The sequence below is a fragment of the Siphateles boraxobius genome, unplaced genomic scaffold (genome assembly GCF_051911475.1).
Source record: "Siphateles boraxobius isolate OS27281-9 unplaced genomic scaffold, OSU_SipBor_1 9, whole genome shotgun sequence".
Taxonomy (NCBI): Eukaryota; Metazoa; Chordata; class Actinopteri; order Cypriniformes; family Leuciscidae; genus Siphateles; species Siphateles boraxobius.
In genome coordinates, this window is record NW_027509219.1 from 24,788,067 (window position 1) to 24,805,939 (window position 17,873).

At 39.2% G+C, this 17,873-nt stretch overlaps 2 protein-coding genes across 2 annotated transcripts in view; one reads left to right on the forward strand and one right to left on the reverse strand.

Moving 5' to 3' along the window:
- The window catches only part of LOC143732940 (uncharacterized), a 51,510-nt gene extending 46,005 nt beyond the window's left edge, over nt 1-5,505 (reverse strand). Inside the window, exons 1-2 of the mRNA XM_077224424.1 lie at nt 5,304-5,505; nt 4,987-5,191 (exon numbers count right to left, since the gene is read on the reverse strand). Of these exons, the coding sequence (XP_077080539.1) occupies nt 4,987-5,191 (205 nt within the window). The 5' untranslated portion in view covers nt 5,304-5,505. The remainder of the gene's footprint in view (nt 1-4,986; nt 5,192-5,303) is intronic.
- A 3,121-nt stretch (nt 5,506-8,626) lies between these two features.
- Nucleotides 8,627-17,068, forward strand: haus5 (HAUS augmin-like complex, subunit 5). The gene is made up of 19 exons (XM_077224426.1): nt 8,627-9,099; nt 9,189-9,251; nt 9,327-9,359; nt 9,856-9,880; nt 9,978-10,110; nt 10,474-10,633; nt 11,368-11,443; nt 11,719-11,804; nt 11,898-11,952; nt 12,028-12,155; nt 12,252-12,330; nt 12,493-12,626; nt 14,706-14,868; nt 14,949-15,029; nt 15,135-15,280; nt 15,549-15,645; nt 15,888-16,026; nt 16,490-16,622; nt 16,776-17,068. Exons 1-19 carry the CDS (start codon nt 9,008-9,010, stop codon nt 16,876-16,878), a joined length of 1,926 nt encoding a protein of 641 aa, XP_077080541.1. The 5' UTR covers nt 8,627-9,007; the 3' UTR covers nt 16,879-17,068.
- The last annotated feature ends 805 nt before the right edge of the window (nt 17,069-17,873 follow it).

Sequence of the window (17,873 nt, forward strand, 5' to 3'; positions counted from 1 at the left end):
AGTTAACCCTTCCCTTAGTGTTTAACTTGGTCATTCTGATTTATGAAAACCTTCACAGGTCAGTTTGGGTCAGTTAACCCTTCCCTGAATGGTTAACTAAGTCGATCTGATTTGTGAAAACTGAGTGTTTAACTTGGTCATTCTGATTTGTGACAACTACCGTAGGTCAGTTTGGGTCAGTTAACCCTTCCCTTAGTGTTTAACTTGGTCATTCTGATTTGTGAAAACCTTCACGGGTCAGTTTGGGTCAGTTAACCCTTTCCTGAGTGGTTAACTTGGTCATTCTGATTTGTGAAAACTTTCACAGATCAGTTTGGGTCAGTTAACCCTTCCCTGAGTGGTTAACTAGGTCAATCTGATTTGTTAAAACTTTCACAGATCAGTTTGGGTCAGTTAACCCTTCCCTGAGTGGTTAACTAGGTCAATCTGTTTTGTGAAAACTTTCAAAGATCAGTTTGGGTCAGTTAACCCTTCCCTGAGTGGTTAACTAGGTCAATCTAATTTGTGAAAACTTTCACAGATCAGTTTGGGTCAGTTAACCCTTCCCTTAGTGTTTAACTTGGTCATTCTGATTTGTGAAAACCTTCACAGGTCAGTTTGGGTCAGTTAACCCTTCCCTGAGTGGTTAACTAGGTCATTCTGATTTGTGAAAACCTTAACAGGTCAGTTTGGGTCAGTTAATCCTTTCCTGAGTGGTTAACTTGGTCATTCTGATTTGTGAAAACTTTCACATATCAGTTTGGGGCAGTTAACCCTTCCCTGAGTGGTTAACTAGGTCAATCTGATTTGTTAAAACTTTCACAGATCAGTTTGGGTCAGTTAACCCTTCCCTGAGTGTTTAACTTGGTCAATCTTATTTGTGAAAACTTTCACAGATCAGTTTGGGTCAGTTAACCCTTCCCTTAGTGTTTAACTTGGTCATTCTGATTTGTGAAAACCTTCACAGGTCAGTTTGGGTCAGTTAACCCTTCCCTGAGTGTTTAACTTGGTCAATCTGATTTGTGAAAACTACCGTAGGTCAGTTTGGGTCAGTTAAACCTTCCCTTAGTGTTTAACTTGGTCATTTTGATTTCTGAAAACCTTCACAGGTCAGTTTGGGTCACTTAACCCTTCCCTGAGTGGTTAACTTGGTCATTCTGATTTGTGAAAACTTTCACAGATCAGTTTGGGTCAGTTAACACTTCCCTGAGTGGTTAACTAGGTCAATCTGATTTGTTAAAACTTTCACAGATCAGTTTGGGTCCTGAGTGGTTAACTGTCACATGTCTGTCCTGTCTTGGTTATGCACATGAGTGTTTTGTTATGTTGGGCCATGTGCTCTTGTTATTGTCTGGTCCCTCCCCCTTGTTATCTGATTATTGGTTTATTTGTCCCACCTGTTATCCTCGTTAACCTCCTTATTTGCCTCCCTATTTAGTCCTCCTGTGTTTGCTATTCTGTGTTCGTTCGTTGTATTTGTTTCATATGTTGTTGCGTTAAGTTCCGTGCCTGTCTTGCCCTGCCTTGTTTGTTCTGGATTTAGTGAGTATGATCGTGGTTTCTTTTATTGATTTGTTTATTTTATGTTTTGTCTTTATTAAAATAACTCATTCACTCCGCACCTGAGTCCACGGATTTATTCCCACTACCCACCGTGACAGAACGAACGAGCCACATGTGGATTCAGTGGAGCGAACTTTGTCCGACTGAGAGAGAGAATGGGATTTCTCTTTTTAAATATTTCTCTCTGTGTGCCCAGAGGAATGAGGAGAGGAGGGCAGCGGAGTCTTCTTCACTGGTCTCTCCTGGAATGGGATCATCGTCATTGGATCCGTCCAGCCTCGGTATTCCGTCGATGGTTTTGGCCAGCCTCGAGTCTGCACATATCCGTCAGAAAAGACGGAGGAGGAGAAGGAGACCCGGAACCTGGAACACGTTCCGCCTGCCCGGTCAGAGACTGTTCACGTTCCGTCTGCCTTCATGGACCTGGACTATCTGGAGCGTCATGCCCGTGTCTGCTGTTCCAGAGCCGGAGCCAGTGTCTCCTGTCTGAAAAGACGGAGGAGGAGAAAGAGACCTGCGTCTGCCCAGTCAGAGATTGTCCACGTCACGTCTGCCCAGTCAGAGACTGTTCACGTCCCGTCTGCCCAGTCAGAGACTGTTCACGTCCCGTCTGCCCAGTCAGAGACTGTTCACGTTCCGTCTGCCCAGTCAGAGACTGTTCACGTTCCGTCTGCCTTCATGGACCTGGACTATCTGGAGCGTCTGGCTCGGATCCTGGACATCCCCTTGTCTGCTGTTCCAGAGCCGGAGCCAATGTCTCCTGTTCCAGAGCCGGAGCCAGTGTCTGCTGTTCCAGAGCCAGAGGCAGAGCCAGTGCCCGTTCCAGAGACGGAGGCAGAGCCAGTACCCGTTCCAGAGCCAGTACCCGTTCCAGAGCCGGAGGCAGAGCCAGTGCCGTTTGCCTTCATGGACCTGGACTATCTGGAGCGTCTGGCTCGGATCCTGGACATGCCCGTGTCTCCTGTTCCAGAGCTGGAGCCAGTGTCTCCTGTTCCAGAGCTGGAGCCAGTGTCTCCTGTTCCAGAGCCGGAGCCAGTGTCTGTTCTAGGGCCGGAGCCAGTGTCTGTTCCAGGGCCGGAGCCAGTGTCTGTTCCAGGGCCGGATCCAGTGTCTGTTCCAGGGTCGGAGCCAGTGTCTGTTCCAGGGCCGGAGCCAGTGTCTGTTCCAGGGCCGGAGCCAGTGTCTGTTCCAGGGCCGGAGCCAGTGTCTGTTCCTGGGCCGGAGCCAGTGTCTGTTCCTGGGCCGGAGCCAGTGTCTGTTCCAGGGCCGGAGCCAGTGTCTGTTCCAGGGCCGGAGCCAGTGTCTGTTCCAGGGCCGGAGCCAGTGTCTGCACCAGGGCCGGAGCCAGTGTCTGCACCAGGGCCGGAGCCAGTGTCTGCTCCAGGGCCGGAGCCAGGGTCTGCTGTTCCAGAGCCTGAGTCAGAGCCAGTGCCCGTTCATGAGCCGGAGCCGGAGGCAGAGCCATTGCCCGTTCCAGAGCCGGAGGCAGAGCCAATGCCCGTTCCAGAGCCGGAGGCAGAACCAGTGCCCGTTCCAGAGCCGGAGGCAGAGCCAGTGCCTGTTCCAGAGCTGGAGCCAATGTCTGTTCCAGAGCCAGTGCCTGTTCCAGCGCCAGAGCCAGTGTTTGTTTCTGTGTTTGTGTCTGTTCTTGTGACTTTTACAGTTCTTGTGGCTGTTCCTGAGCCGGTGTCTGTTCCTGAGCCGGTGTCTGCTGTTCCTGAGCCGGTGTCTGCTGTTCCTGCGCCTGAGTCACCGCCCTGGCCGCCCGAGGGGTCTTCACCGCCCTGGCCGCCCGAGGAGTCTGCTCCGCCCTGGCCGCCCGAGGGGTCTGCTCCGCCCTGGCCGCCCGAGGGGTCTGCTCCGCCCTGGCCGCCCGAGGGGTCTGCTCCGCCCTGGCCGCCCGAGGGGTCTGCACCGCCCTGGCCGCCCGAGGGGTCTTCACCGCCCTGGCCGCCCGAAGGGGTCTTCACCGCCCTGGCCGCCCGAGGGGTCTACACCGCCCTTGCCGCCCGAGGGGTCTTCACCGCCCTGGCCGCCTGATGGACTCTGTGTTTCGCCCTGGCCGCCCGATAGACTCTGTTTTGCCCTGGTCTGTCCCTCCCGTCCCGCCCTGGTCTGTCCCTCCCGTCCCGCCCTGGTCTGTCCCTCCCGTCCCGCCCTGGTCTGTCCCTCCCGTTCCGCCCTGGTCTGTCCCTCCCGTTCCGCCCTGGTCGATATCTCCTGTCCCACCCTGGTGTTTCCTTCCGGTCCCGCCCCGGTTTTATGGAGCGTCTGGTAGCCGCTCCGTAGGGAGGGGGTAGTGTCACATGTCTGTCCTGTCTTGGTTATGCACATGAGTGTTTTGTTATGTTGGGCCCCCTTGTCATCTGATTATTGGTTTATTTTTCCCACCTGTTATCCTCGTAGTCGTTACCCTCCTTATTTGCCTTCCTATTTAGTCTTCCTGTGTTTGCTGTTCTGTGCTCGTTCGTTGTATTTGTTTCATATGTAGTTGGGTTAAGTTCTGTGCCTGTCTTGCCCTGCCTTGTTTGTTCTGGATTTAGTTAGTATGATCGTGGTTTTCTATTGTTGATTTGTTTATTTTATGTTTTTTCTTTATTAAAAGAACTCATTCACTCCGAACCTGAGTCCACGGATTTATTCCCACTACCCACCGTGACATTAACTAGGTCAATCTGATTTGTGAAAACTTTCACAGATCAGTTTGGGTCAGTTAACCCTTCCCTGAGTGTTTAACTTAACCATTCTGATTTGTGAAAGGATCTGTGAATCACATACTCATTAAATGAACAGTTTTATTAAATGTCAGTGTAACAGGGCTGAGAAACCCATTCACAAGATATACAGCTTGTTATGATTTAAAAAAATAGGTCAGTTTAAAATTATGTACACATAAGGTTGATTAATTCTTAATACTTGTTATAGGTAACACACTTGGATAAGAAATATACAAATAAACTGACCTCTGGAAGTTTTCACAAATCAGAATGATCAAGTTAAACACTCAGGGAAGGGTTCTGACCCAAACTGACCTGTGAAAGTTTTCACAAATCAGGCTCAATCTAAAACAAGTGTTTTTGTTATCCAGCGGTGTGTGTGTTTATTATAAATTGTTATTATACATTGTTAAACATTAAAAATGCCTATTTTCAACATTCCTGTCTACGGACTTACAGACAAGAGCTTTGCTGTGAAAAAATTCACAAATCTAGCATGTCAAGATGACACTGGGTTCAGACTTCTAAGTGACCTACTTTTGGAGCTATACCCAATTTAAAAATCAGGGAAAAAAATTTGATTTCGGACCGGAGTAACACCGTTACACGAAATCACAAATCATGAATAACAACATGAGATATTAAGAGAGAGAGAGAGAGAGAGAGAGAGAGAGAGAGAGAGAGAGAGAGAGAGAGAGAGAGAGAGAGAGAGAGACTGACTGACTACCGGTAATAGGGGTATTCCATTCCGAATCTGTCAAAGTTACATTTTCTGGTTCGACCTTGAAAGGGGATTCAGTGTCTTGTTCTGGTACATCATGGATATTCATTTCTTGACACTGATCCTCCAATAAACTTCCATCGCTGTAACAGGAGATGAACTTCAGCATGGATCCAAATGAAAGAATAAGGAGACCTCTCGCAATATACATCTGAAAAGATCAATATAAATAATAACATCAATTTTAAACAAACTACTGACTTGTAACACCGTTCATAGACAGCATTTAATGAAGTTTAGTTGTAATAAAGTTATTACAATACCTTGTTTTAGATACCGTGCGCTTTGCTGGTTAAAGAGAGGAAAAGTAAAGCAGTGTCTTGCGGTCAGTTTAGTTATATAGTGTACGTCACTTCAACAAATATTTTATTGCCCAATAAAGTTGGCTGAATGTTTTCTAATGCCCCCTTTTGGTGAATTCAGTTATTACGATCAAAGGGGGAAAATGGTTTTATTATAGCAGCATGAAATGTCCTCCTGTCCTTCCCCACAACAAACGTGCATAAGGAAGTACAGATGACTTATTTTTTTGTGACAGTTCTTTAGAAGTGTTTATAATATAATCATAAGGTCACAGCAGGCGAACCCCTGATACAGAACCAATGCTTCATTTTGTAAGTCAATGTTTTTAGAGAGTTAAATACAGTGAGTGTTTTGTAACATAAAACTGAAAATACGATCTCTGATAGAGAGAATAATTTGACCTAAATTGCAAGTTCATGTCACAAACCTTTGTAAAGAAGATAAAATAGCCTAATTCTCTGTCTATGCTAGAATAGAACTCTTGGTCTTTAGAGAACTAAAGCTTCAGTTCGTGTTTTATCAACATAAACACAAGACAAAAATCAGCACACCAGCAGCTGGGAAGCAGAATCCAAAACACAAAATAAAAGGTAAACAACATTAAAAGTAAACAGTGTCACTCAAATGACTCGATTCTAAAAAAAATAATGAAATAAATTTTTTTTTAAACCAAGGGATCCATAACATGAAATATTTACATAAAAGATAACCTTTCTAAACAGTCTTAGTAACCTTTGACACACCTATCTAATAATAAAAAAAGATACACCTGTATCTATTTTAGAGCTCTTAACATTAACAAAATCTATATAAGAGTTTGTACTCATGAACAACTTTGAGTGGTAAAAAAAAGTGTAATTCAACTTGAAAATAACTACATTTAACATGAATAACACAAAACAATTGTTGCGATGACATTTAAAATGAACCAAAACATATAAATCCTCTCGTACAAATGTAACAAAAAAATAGCTATCTCAATACTATTGTAAATACTTTTTTTTTACAGTTACAACTGTAAAATCGTGTTCTTTAAAATGCAATAAGCTTTCAGAATCTTCCAGTCATTTAAATTCAGTGTTGTTTCAAGATTCTGGTTTCCTGACCACATGACTTTAAGGTCATTTCCTCTGTAAGAAAACCTGCATGGCAACATTTTTGTTGTGTGAAGGTGATGATACACAGGGCAACTTTTTGAGCAATGTTGCTGGGCAATCTTGCCGAGCGATTGTTGCTTTGGGCACTTTCCCATTGAAAATGGGCAATATATTTCTATCTGGATAATTTAGATCTGTTGTGGGCCCTGTGTCTCATCTGGTTGCCCGTTGACGGCAACATTGCCCATCAATAGTGCTCAAAAAGTTGCCCTGTGTATCATCACCTTAAGATTACAATCTTTGAGAACAAAATAAAGTGCATTATTAGGATCATTGCCCTGATTCATGAACACTTCAAAAATGGCATGGTTTAAAAGAACTCAATTGACAACAGGGTGCATTGTAGCCTACTTTTTGTTACTTTTATGTTAACATTTGTAGCAGGGATCTCATGGAGGTGAATCTTCGAGGTTGACATGAATTAAATTAAAATCAAAAGCAATGTTTGCTTATTCAGAACAAATAAATGTAATGCATTTGATTCGATTTACGTTCAAAGATCTATTTGATTTAAAATTGCAGTTAAGTGATTCTCCACTGCATGCTTTATAGTGATACTTTGAATAATAATGTGTATAATCCCTGTCAGAATTATCTGTAATATTTTGTTTAAACGTTTAAGCTCATGAATTTAGTATTTAGCTGGTATTTCCAATTTTGTAATTCTAGTAACAACTTCTGTAGAAAAAGAAAACACAAAAACAGTATGTGGATTTAATATATAACAGAACCTAAACAATCTGCAAACAATTAGACTACACTGTTAGATTTTTGTGTGAAATTACAGTATTCCAGGTTAATAATTGCATGACTTTCTCAGTAATTCCACAGTAGGACGTCTCTTGTATCTGCATGCACTCTTGGACATTTCTTGGAAAATGTACAATACTGTATTTAACACTGCATATGTACCATGTGCTAAACTTATTTTGGTTCACTTTTAGCTATTTGTGTTTTTTTTTTTGTTTAGTTTATTTTGTAATGTTCAGAATTTATCTTTTTCATTATTATTATTTGTTGAGTGCCATTGTTGTGTTTTGTGTGATGAGTATCGATGTCTGTGCGTCATTAGGTGATAAGAAAAAAATCGTGTGTTGCAAGATGATCTCACACCTTTCAAAAATAAATTTCAGCAGCTGCTTTACTATTCTGAAATATCCATCTACAAAAAGTTATGAATTTTAAATAAGATATTGGTACATTTTTATGCTGAAATAAAATATGGAAAACAGTAATGACAATTTGCCCTTTATGAAAATGTATTTGATTTGATTTGATTAGGCAAAAGTAAAATACACTTGTTCGTCAAGGATAACAATAAGGTTAAGGACTTGTTTCCATTACGGTCCTTAATGTTAAGCACAAACTTCACCCCTGTGGACAATGGCAATGTGTAGTATTATAATAAATACAAAATTACTATAACACACACACACACACACACACACACACCACAGTTTTTTTTTTGTTTAGTTTATTTTGTAATGTTCAGAATTAATCTTTTTCATTATTATTATTTGTTGAGTGCCATTGTTGTGTTTTGTGTGATGAGTATCGATGTCTGTGCGTCATTGGGTGATAAGAAAAAGATCTTGTGTTGCAAGATGATCTCACACCTTTCAAAAATAAATTTCAGCAGCTGCTTTACTATTCTGAAATATACATCTACTAAAAGTTATGAATTTGAAATTCGTTATTGGTACATTTTTATGCTGAAATAACGCTAATAATATTATAGTTTGAAGCTTTAAAAAAGCCAGTTGTCTTATTTTATTCTAGCTTGTCATTGTCTTAACAAATGTTTTCATTTTTCACAGTTCTGACTTGACTAGATCAGACATTTGAATATGAAGATAAAATCCCAAGTTTATGGAACACTTTAACCATTATGGTGACTTCAAAACAATTACAGTAATGTGAATCCGTAGTAAAACAAGAGCAGTAAATTACTGTGTTAAATAAATGTTTGTATATTTATATCACTATACTTTGTATTATTTAAACATTGCATCAAATTACACAAATATAACGCTGCTGTGTGAGGGTGTTTAGCTAGCAGCGGTGGCGTGCGTGCCGGGCGACACCGTGTGGTGCCTGTGTGTGTGTGTGTGTGTGTGTGTGTGTGTGTGTGTGTATACGTAGGCTACGTGCTTGCGTGCAGGCAGGCGAGCCTGAGAAATGATTCTGGGTCAGAGAGAGAAGCGGTAGGTTGTGTGTTTGGACGAACGACTGAAAACTCTGAAATTATCGTACATTATGGGATTTTTTCATTATTGATCGTTTTCATTATTGTACAAATACGATAATTATCGTACAGCTGGCAACACTGATGTGAATGGTGTATAGTATCCTGTGGGGGCAGCATCGGCACAGTCAGCTACAAATCGCAGAATAAACGGGGCGAAGAAACGTCTCCCGCGTATTTTGACTTGTCTTTTCGTCATAATTTAGAAGATGTGAGATTTGGATACTGTAGGTTTGTTTTATTATTAAAAAGTTTCAAAAAGATGTCGAGTCTCAGTCAGGAACTAAAGCGCTGGGCTATTGAGGAACTTGATTTGCCAGCAGCCAGACTGCCGGATGACGGCTATATGAAGACGTTAGTGGGTTTTTATGAACTTTAACATTAATCCTCATCAACGATTTTAGAATTATCATGTGTTTAACGTAAGTTACGTTTTTGTGCAGGTTATGCGTCGGTCCTGGAGCTTCCATTTGGAAATATATAACGCAACATGTTTATAAAGAGAGGTTGTTATTATCTCTGATTCTTACTAAATTACGTGTTTTTAAATGCACCGATTAGAATATCTTTTTATCTTACAGGAATGTTCGGGTGATGAGAGGGAATGTTCAATGGTATCCTTAAAGTTTTCTGTAAATGTGATGTTTATATACATATATATATATATATATATATATATATATATATATATATATATATATATATATATATATATATATGCGCCTTTGTTAATTTAAATAAAGCTGAAATATAATTTATATATAGAATATTAAAATGACTAATACTCAAATTAAAGCTAAATAGACATGTAAACTTAAACAAAGCTAATAAAAATTATAAAAGCACATAAAAATTGAAAATAAAAAGTACCGAGCAAATTAAAAATAGAAGATAATTAAAAATATCAATAAATAGTATATAAATAAATTAAATAACACAGATTATATGGCATAAATCAATGCATATACAGGATCTGATGATTTCAGTAGGCCCATCACAGTTTTTGTGTTTATACTACACTGTTAAAAATGTTGCAAATTAAGTTGTTACTTAAGATAAATTGTGGTTGTCTGATCAGTGGAATTGTTCCTTGACAATCTGAATCCTTAGGTACAAAGTTTTACAAGATAAAGAGGTAAAGAACAGTAGCTTATTAGTTTAATTTCCTATTTGCTAATCTGCTCCTATAAGGATTCATATGAACAGCATGAAAAGGTAATTGTTCTTTGTAGTTTAAACAGTTGAAAAATCAGAATAAAGATACAAGAAGGCTTGAGCTTCAGAGAGAGATTAATGCCCTTCAGACTGAACTCCTTCAACTGGACACAAAGATCAGTAGAGTGGAGGATCAACTTGCTACTGAAGGTGAATTTTCTTTTTTCTGTTCAATTCTATCCATTTCTATCCTAATGCCTGCCAACCCCTGTGGTACACACCTGCCACAGTCACTGTGAATCGTCATAATGAGATCAAAATGGTCTCTAATTACTTAACGCACGTTACTGGTTTTATTGTAAAAATCGGTGTATGCTGCTTCTTTTTTGTTTTAAAGTGTTCATAACTGTAACTTAGTCTTACAATAGCTTGCTCTGCCTCTGCAGCAACTTTCATTTTAAGATAATTTGTTGCCCATTTAATATCCTGATTAAAAATTCATCAGATTACGGAAAAAGCTTGTTATGTTGTTGTTGTTACTAATAGCTTTCCTCCCTTGTGACTGGTAAGCAGAGCAGAACGTGAAGAGGAACTGGGAGGACTTCATGGAGAGCAGATGCAGACAGATCCTGTTGGAGTCCTTCAGGCAGCGCTGCTCTGAGGAGAGAAATGTGCTGTTAGAGGACACACGCATGATTGGCACCCAACGCCATGCCCTGGAAGAGTTGTCCAAGTGAGCAAATATATCACCTCCAGACTGTCATAGTTCTATGGCAGCTTTCTAATGCTGCTGTGTGCCATTTATTTGATGTTTAAAAAATATTACTTTCCTCCAATCCCAGTTTAATGTGCGGAGACAACTATGAAGGTTAATTTGTATGTGGATTTCAGATGTGCAAAATGTAAATCTGGTACCAGTAGCCGAAGATTTATACTCTCATTTTTGGGGGTTGTAGAGACATCCCACACACGTTGGTGATGTGAAAATTTTCACTGTGGTTTTACTCTGTAACACTTTAGAGTAATGGTCCGTCATTAATAAGTAACTACGCAGGAAGTAATGCAGGACTGAGTAGTACTACATTAACACTTCAGCTACTACTATTAACTAATATAGAAACAAGCTTAAAAAATCAGTAAGTAATATCAAATTTAGGGCTAAGATGGTTCCTTATTAGATAATCAATGATTTCTTAATGAGATTAGCCTGACGCAATTGAACGCTATTTTGAGTTTATATTTTGCAATTCTGACCTTATAACACGCAATTGTGAGTTTATATCTCGCAATTCTGAGAAATACAGTCCAGAATTGTGAGATGTAAACACAATTGTGAGCTAAAAAGTCACAATTATCTTTTAAAATGTTTTATTCTGTGGCGGAAACAAGATTTCATAGACCCCAGACTTTTGAACAGTAGTGTGTGTGTGTGTGTATATATATCACACTATTTCTCTTCTTGTCCAGGAAAGCAGAGGTGAAGCTTGTGTTTGGGCCATCTGACAATTCAGACAGTGGAGCTGGAGCAGATCCCTTAGTTTTAGTAAGTGTTGCTGTATTTAAAGGTGTTTGTGATGCATACTATAATATCATTATATAGCTACATTTTGGCCTCCTATCATAGTTGATGTGAGTTTAAAATCTGAAATATTTTTATTTTTTTTACGCAAATTTGTTAAAGCTTTTTTCAGCCATATGATGGAGTTACAACATCTTCCAGTAGGGATCATGTTAACCAGCCAAACTCCACTTGACCACTTGATTAAACAACTTGTCTTTCCACTGATTTTGTTAAATATAAATTCTATCTCATTTCAGAAGAATGTTAGAGAGCTCTGCAGCGATAGGGTTCACTTTTCCCAGTGCCTGCTAGAGAGTGAACTAAAAGCAAATCCCTCCACTGAGTAAGAGACACAGGCCTTTGACGTTGATATTGTAGATAGTAGAGCTTTAGCTATGTTGCCTTGTTAATCCTAATTCATTTATTTTTTATCTAGATTTATTCATGATCAAAGGAATGCCATGATCCAACACTGGATGAGTGCAGTGGAGGTAAGTGAAGACACTTGTTTTAAGAGTATGCATCTCTGTTTATCCTCTGAACATCAACATGTTTAATTCCTTAAGAACCTCCTACGGTCTCATCCTCCAAACCAAGTGCTTTTGGCTCTGCAAGCCCTGACCTTCAGACAGCAGGTGGCGTTAGAGGAGAAGATCGCAGCTTTAAATGTGAAGCATGATGTTTCGGCTCTAGGGTAAATTTTTTCATCGTAATGTATTATCAAACCACACTCTATAAAGTATTCACATTATTGAATTGCTTATTTCTCAAGCATTTGTCTTTATTACAGGTTTCGTTATGAGAGTGATCACCTAATAGATGTGTCGTCAGAGCAGGAGGAGTTAACACCCGTCCATAGTCTATTACAGGTGATCAATGGAGATGGTACTCTCAGTGAGAGCATTTTACACTCATTCTCTTGTGGCTCAAGTTGTATTTGTGTGTGTGTGTGTGTGTGTGTGTGTGTGTGTGTGTGTGTGTGTGTGTGTGTGTGTGTGTGTGTGTGTGTGTGTGTGTGTGTTTGCTCGCAGTCTGCCTGGGAGGAAGTGGAGCAGAGTTATTTTGAATTGTCTCAGACTCGCAAAAGACATTTGCACCTGGAGACTGAAATCATAGCTTTGATGAGAAAAGCAGAGACTGCACACATAACAGACACAAAGTCCAGGTGAGAATTCCCTCAGTCCAATCTATATCATTATGGCAAATAATATTGAATTTAGGGCTGCAACAACTAATCGATAAAATCGATTATAATCGATTATGAAAATCGTTGTCAACGAATGTCATTATCGATTAGTTGGTCTGCTTACGTCACGGGGAGCGTTTACTGGTACGCACACACACGCAAGGTCTCTCTCCCTCAGGCGCTCTGCCGAGCGCGCGCGCTACACGGTTTGGAGCAGTCTCTTCTGTCTCGCATGCGCGCTCTTGCTTGCGCGCTCTAGATTTCGGGAGTTTGAACTAATTCACGGGCATCAGGGAGCCGCAATCAATATGCGGGAGACTCCCGGGACTTCCGGGATGTCTGTATTTTGTCTCGAGCATCAGGTTGTGCAATCAGTTCGCTCGCAACGTAAGTGATGGATTAAAATAGCGCTACCGCAGAAATAGGTTAAATTAAAACGGTGTTTACAAAGTGAAGCATTAAATACAAAGGCAGTTAATAACAGCAGCAGTAAAATATTGTTTTTTAGTCACTGTACTCAGTGGTTTTCAGCGAATGCTTGTGCACTAATGCATAATTTCTCCTGTCCTTTACTCAAGCCTGTTAGCTTGCTGGGTAACGTTACCTCCATTCCGTTCTCTTTTTATAGCATTTGTCTACTAAGTTTTAATTGTTTTTCAAAGGCGATCTACTGCGGCTCTACATTCACACAATTGTTTTCAGTCTTTCTATATTTATTTAATCAATTGATCCTTATATTATATTCTTTTATATATTATATATATAATATATATTATATTCTTTATCCTTATATTCCTTATATATAATTAATTTTAAATAAAAATTAAATGAATTATATATTTTAGATGTTTTTAGTTTGTTTTTAGTTCAGATATTCACATCTGAACAACATGTCTGTGTAAATTTGTTTTAACAAAAATTGTGTTAAAACATAATATGTTGGATATCATTTTTTTAACAATAATCATGTTTGTCAACTTGCCATCAGCAATTATCATTAAAAACAATGCAAATATTGATATTAGTAAAACTCAATGTGTGGCTTTTGCACTTTTAAAGTACACTTTTACACATAAATACCCTGATTTACGGTTTTATTTAGTTATAATAAAAAAAATCAAATTTAATTTCTATCCGATTAATCGATTAATCGAAAAAATAATCGTCCGATTAATCGATTATCAAAATAATCGTTAGTTGCAGCCCTAATTGAATTTTCTCATGAAATTTTTTTGATGCAAAATTCATCAAATTTATAATGTTGCAAAGTAATTTTTCAAATTACTTGCTCCATTCCTCAAAACGATTACTCTATTGTCATCTAAGAAACTGATTATGCCACTTTTTACAAGATGTAATATAAGTCTAATGTAAATACAAGGGTCCCCAGAATGTGTCTATAAAGTTTCATCCAACATGCCTTGGACACTCCGGCAACAGCAAAACTGGAGAAACAGTATAGGGCTGTTTCCACAGAACACGTTTTTGCATTCCACTTTGCTGCTTTCCATTATTTTCTATGTAAACACACTTTTGCGGGTTTTTCCCTCTCATTATGGGCCATTTACACGCAACGTGTCTTATAAAATAAGAGAAACAGGAAGTGGAAACCGCAAGGTGTTGAGACGCATTTTTTTACAAGTTAAACTTCTTTTAACTGCGTTTTTAAACAGTCGTGAGCGGGATTGGACCTGTTACATTGTGATGTCACAATTTAGAGAGAACTTGAAAAACTTTTTTTTTTGTTTTTTTACCCTGTTTAAATTTATGGGGAATATAAAGCAAGTAGTGGGTGGATTTAGACCATTATAGGGTGGTTGTGTACACACTGTCGAGACTGTATAATTTATATGTATAAAAAAATATTCTGAATTCTTAATTCAGAAAAATTTGTCTCTTTGAATCTAATTTTATATTAAAAATAAGATTATGTATTTAACTTATATGATTATGTAGTTAAGACCAATAATGGAGGTGTATATGTCTGTCTATCTATCTATCGAGAGATTTAAACAGATGTTGTAAAATACAAATGAGTTTTGTTCTGTTTATGAGCAGGTGTGTGTTTGAATTAGAGATGGAGGGAGTGAAGCAAGTGGCAGTTCGAGACAGCATCAGAGAGCAGTGCGCACAGCTACAGCTGAAGGCCAGAGAGGGGCTGGACTCTATCAGAACCCTGCAGACACAGTGGCAAAGTGTCATGGACTTCAGACAGCTTGTGGTATGCAATTGTATTTATTGCTGACAAAAGACTGCACATTCATAGTGTGGAGTTGTTACTTGTGTGCTTTGTCTGTATAGGACAGGAGACAAGAACAGATACGGAGCCTGATCAAGGGGAACTCCTCCGTGAAGACCGAGTTAAGCCGTGTCCATGCAAAGGTATCATCTCATCCAATATATATATATATAATGTATTATTTATATGTGTATATGTGTGTGTGTGTGTGTGTGTGTATGTAATCATATACTTGAAACCTCTTTCAGGTTGGCCAGTTTGTTCAGGAAAAGCTCAATCCTCAGTTTTGCAGAGTGATTGATGCCAGCAGTGGACTCCGCAACTCTGTGTCACAAGGGGCCAAGCACTTTAGCTGTGTATCACTGGCTGCACTGGATTGCAGGGTCATGAAGGGGTCAGAAAATCTACCAAAACCATTTTTCTTTCTCCATTAGTAGGATTTAAATGCCATTGTACAGTATACCATGCTGCACTAGAATTTCAGTTTCTTTAAAACACAAAGGCAGAAGCTAGTGAAGATGTTAAAACATTTTCTTGGTTACTGTCTGTTTGCAGTGCACATTTATATTGCATTATCACTTAATTTTGGGGGGGAAATTCTCTTGAGGCTTAATGTCTGTGCAGTGACCAAGCCTTTGATTGTTTTTGTTTTTTACCAATAGGGGGCAGAAACTACCTGCAGCTCAGCTTTCAATCCACCGGATACAGTCCCCAGTTTTCCACAAACTCCGTGAAAGTCTGTCATTCCCCATGTATATGGTGAGATGCTCACTCATAGTCTATTAATACTCTTAATTTATTCCGAATTTTTCTTAATGCCATTTTAAATTATATTATTTTACCACCTACAGCACTTACTACCTTTCTGATAAATTGCTGTTAACACAGATTAAATATTTTTGTCAAAGATTGACTATCCATATCCTACACTTTTCTTTCAACCCAAAATTCAGCCAAAACTGCTGGTAGAGTGTGTCAGGAGTCTCTTTTTTTTTTGTCAGGCCCCAGAGGAGCTTTGGTCTCAGGCAGCAGCCCGACGGCTGGAGTTACGATATCTGTGCAGGCTTCTTCAGCTTTTCTCAGAGTCAACATCAGACCTGCAGAAGCTGACAGCACAGCTTCCATCTCCCGATCAGCAGAGTATGGCAATATTTAAACTGTCCCTATTATGCTTTTTCAAATATTACCTTTCATGCAGTGTGTTTATATAGCTGTTTGTGACTGTAAAAAGTCTGCCAAATTTTAAAGGTCAAAGTGCATGACAAATAAAGTTATCTCCTAAAAGTAAGAACTAAGAATTGATTCGGTAGACCAATCACAGCAGACTGGGCTGTCTGGCCAATCAGAGCAGAGTAACTCATGGAAAGGAGGGTTTTAGAGAGACCAAATCTTCAAACAAATAGTTTTCAGACTTGTTGAGAAATTAGGTCATGTGCAATGTATATTATGATAAAATGTTGTTGTTTTTTACTATGGGAAGCATGTAATCTAATTGTAGGTGACCTCCAAAACAGGAGGTCACCTACAATAAAAAATTAGGAACCTTTAAAATAGCATAATGGGAGACTTTAAAAACTCAAAACACCTCTTTTGTCGGTTTCAGCTTTGCTGCAGCATGTGAAGACTGCTGATGGAGAGATTCTGCAGACGTTGCTCCCGCGGGCCCGTGAGCTCACACAGAGGTGCTCTAAAGGCCTGCTTTACTCAGAACAAGTGAAGACTGCCATCACACACTGGTAAGCATGGGCCTCTCAAATGTTTCCAATATTGGCCCTTCGTGGAATGGTTGGAAACTAACAGCTACAGGAGCCATACTGATCCTCAAATGTTCAAACTATGATTTGAATGAGATGAACACACTGTTGGATTGTGTGTGTCTGTCTGTGCAGGTGGGAGCAGCCTGGTCAGTTTGCCCTGCCAGACATGCAGAGAGAGGGACTGACATTCCAACAGTGGCTTCAGCGGTGGAAACTGGCAACAAAGGAATCCTGATTTAGTTCTGCATTTGAGAGCAAAATTTACAAGCAACTTTATCTGTACAATTTACATTTCACTTTCAATTCATTTTTTGCAGTCGTTAACATTTCTTCACTATATTCGATTTGTGTTTGAGGGCACATCCTGTTTAAGAAATATTTTATGAACCTTTCTCAATAAATAATCTAATAGACACTGGAATAAAGGAATCGTTGTTTTGTTTTATGGTGTTCTGAATCTCCCTACTAAAGGATGAAATTAGTAAGATGCTGTTTATATAAGTATACAACTGTTCAAAAGTTTGGGGTTGGTAAGATTTTTAAATGTCTAATGTTTTTATTTGAATATATTAAGTTATTTATTTTCTGTGATCAGAAATTTGAATCCGTTTTCTAATGTCTTAAACTGTCAGTTTTGATAAATGTAATGCATCTTTCATAAACAAAATATCTCTGTCTCCAAAGTATTGAATGTCTGAGCCCAAAGTTATTCAGGTGAGAGTGATTTAGTCATTCCTGTTTGACATGACATTGCTTTCATACTCTACTGTCTTATATTTCCCTAAAGATAACAAAAATCCTTAAGCAAACAAAAAGTGTAGGGCAATTACATGGGCATAAAGTATTTCTAACCCTGTGTGCTCCTGTCAATCATATAGTACAGGGATTTCTAATCATTTTGTCAGCTGAATCAGTTTGACCAAAACTATTCACATGAAGTACTCAGATTTATTAGTTCAGTAATTCATACATTTAAAAAATGTAACCGCCTGTTTATGGTTCTCTGATGGTTGGTTACTGGTCACTTTATGCAGGTAAACAAAAACTATTTTAAAGTATTTCTTGATTTAGATTTTATTTAATATTTTCATGATTTAATTATTTGCCTTTCCTCAACTCAAACACCCAAGTTTGGGAAACTGTTCTAGTATGTGCAAAACACTTATGTTTTCCGATTTAAACCTTGTAAAGAAATTAGTAAATTTGCAAATTCATACTCTAGTAACAAAT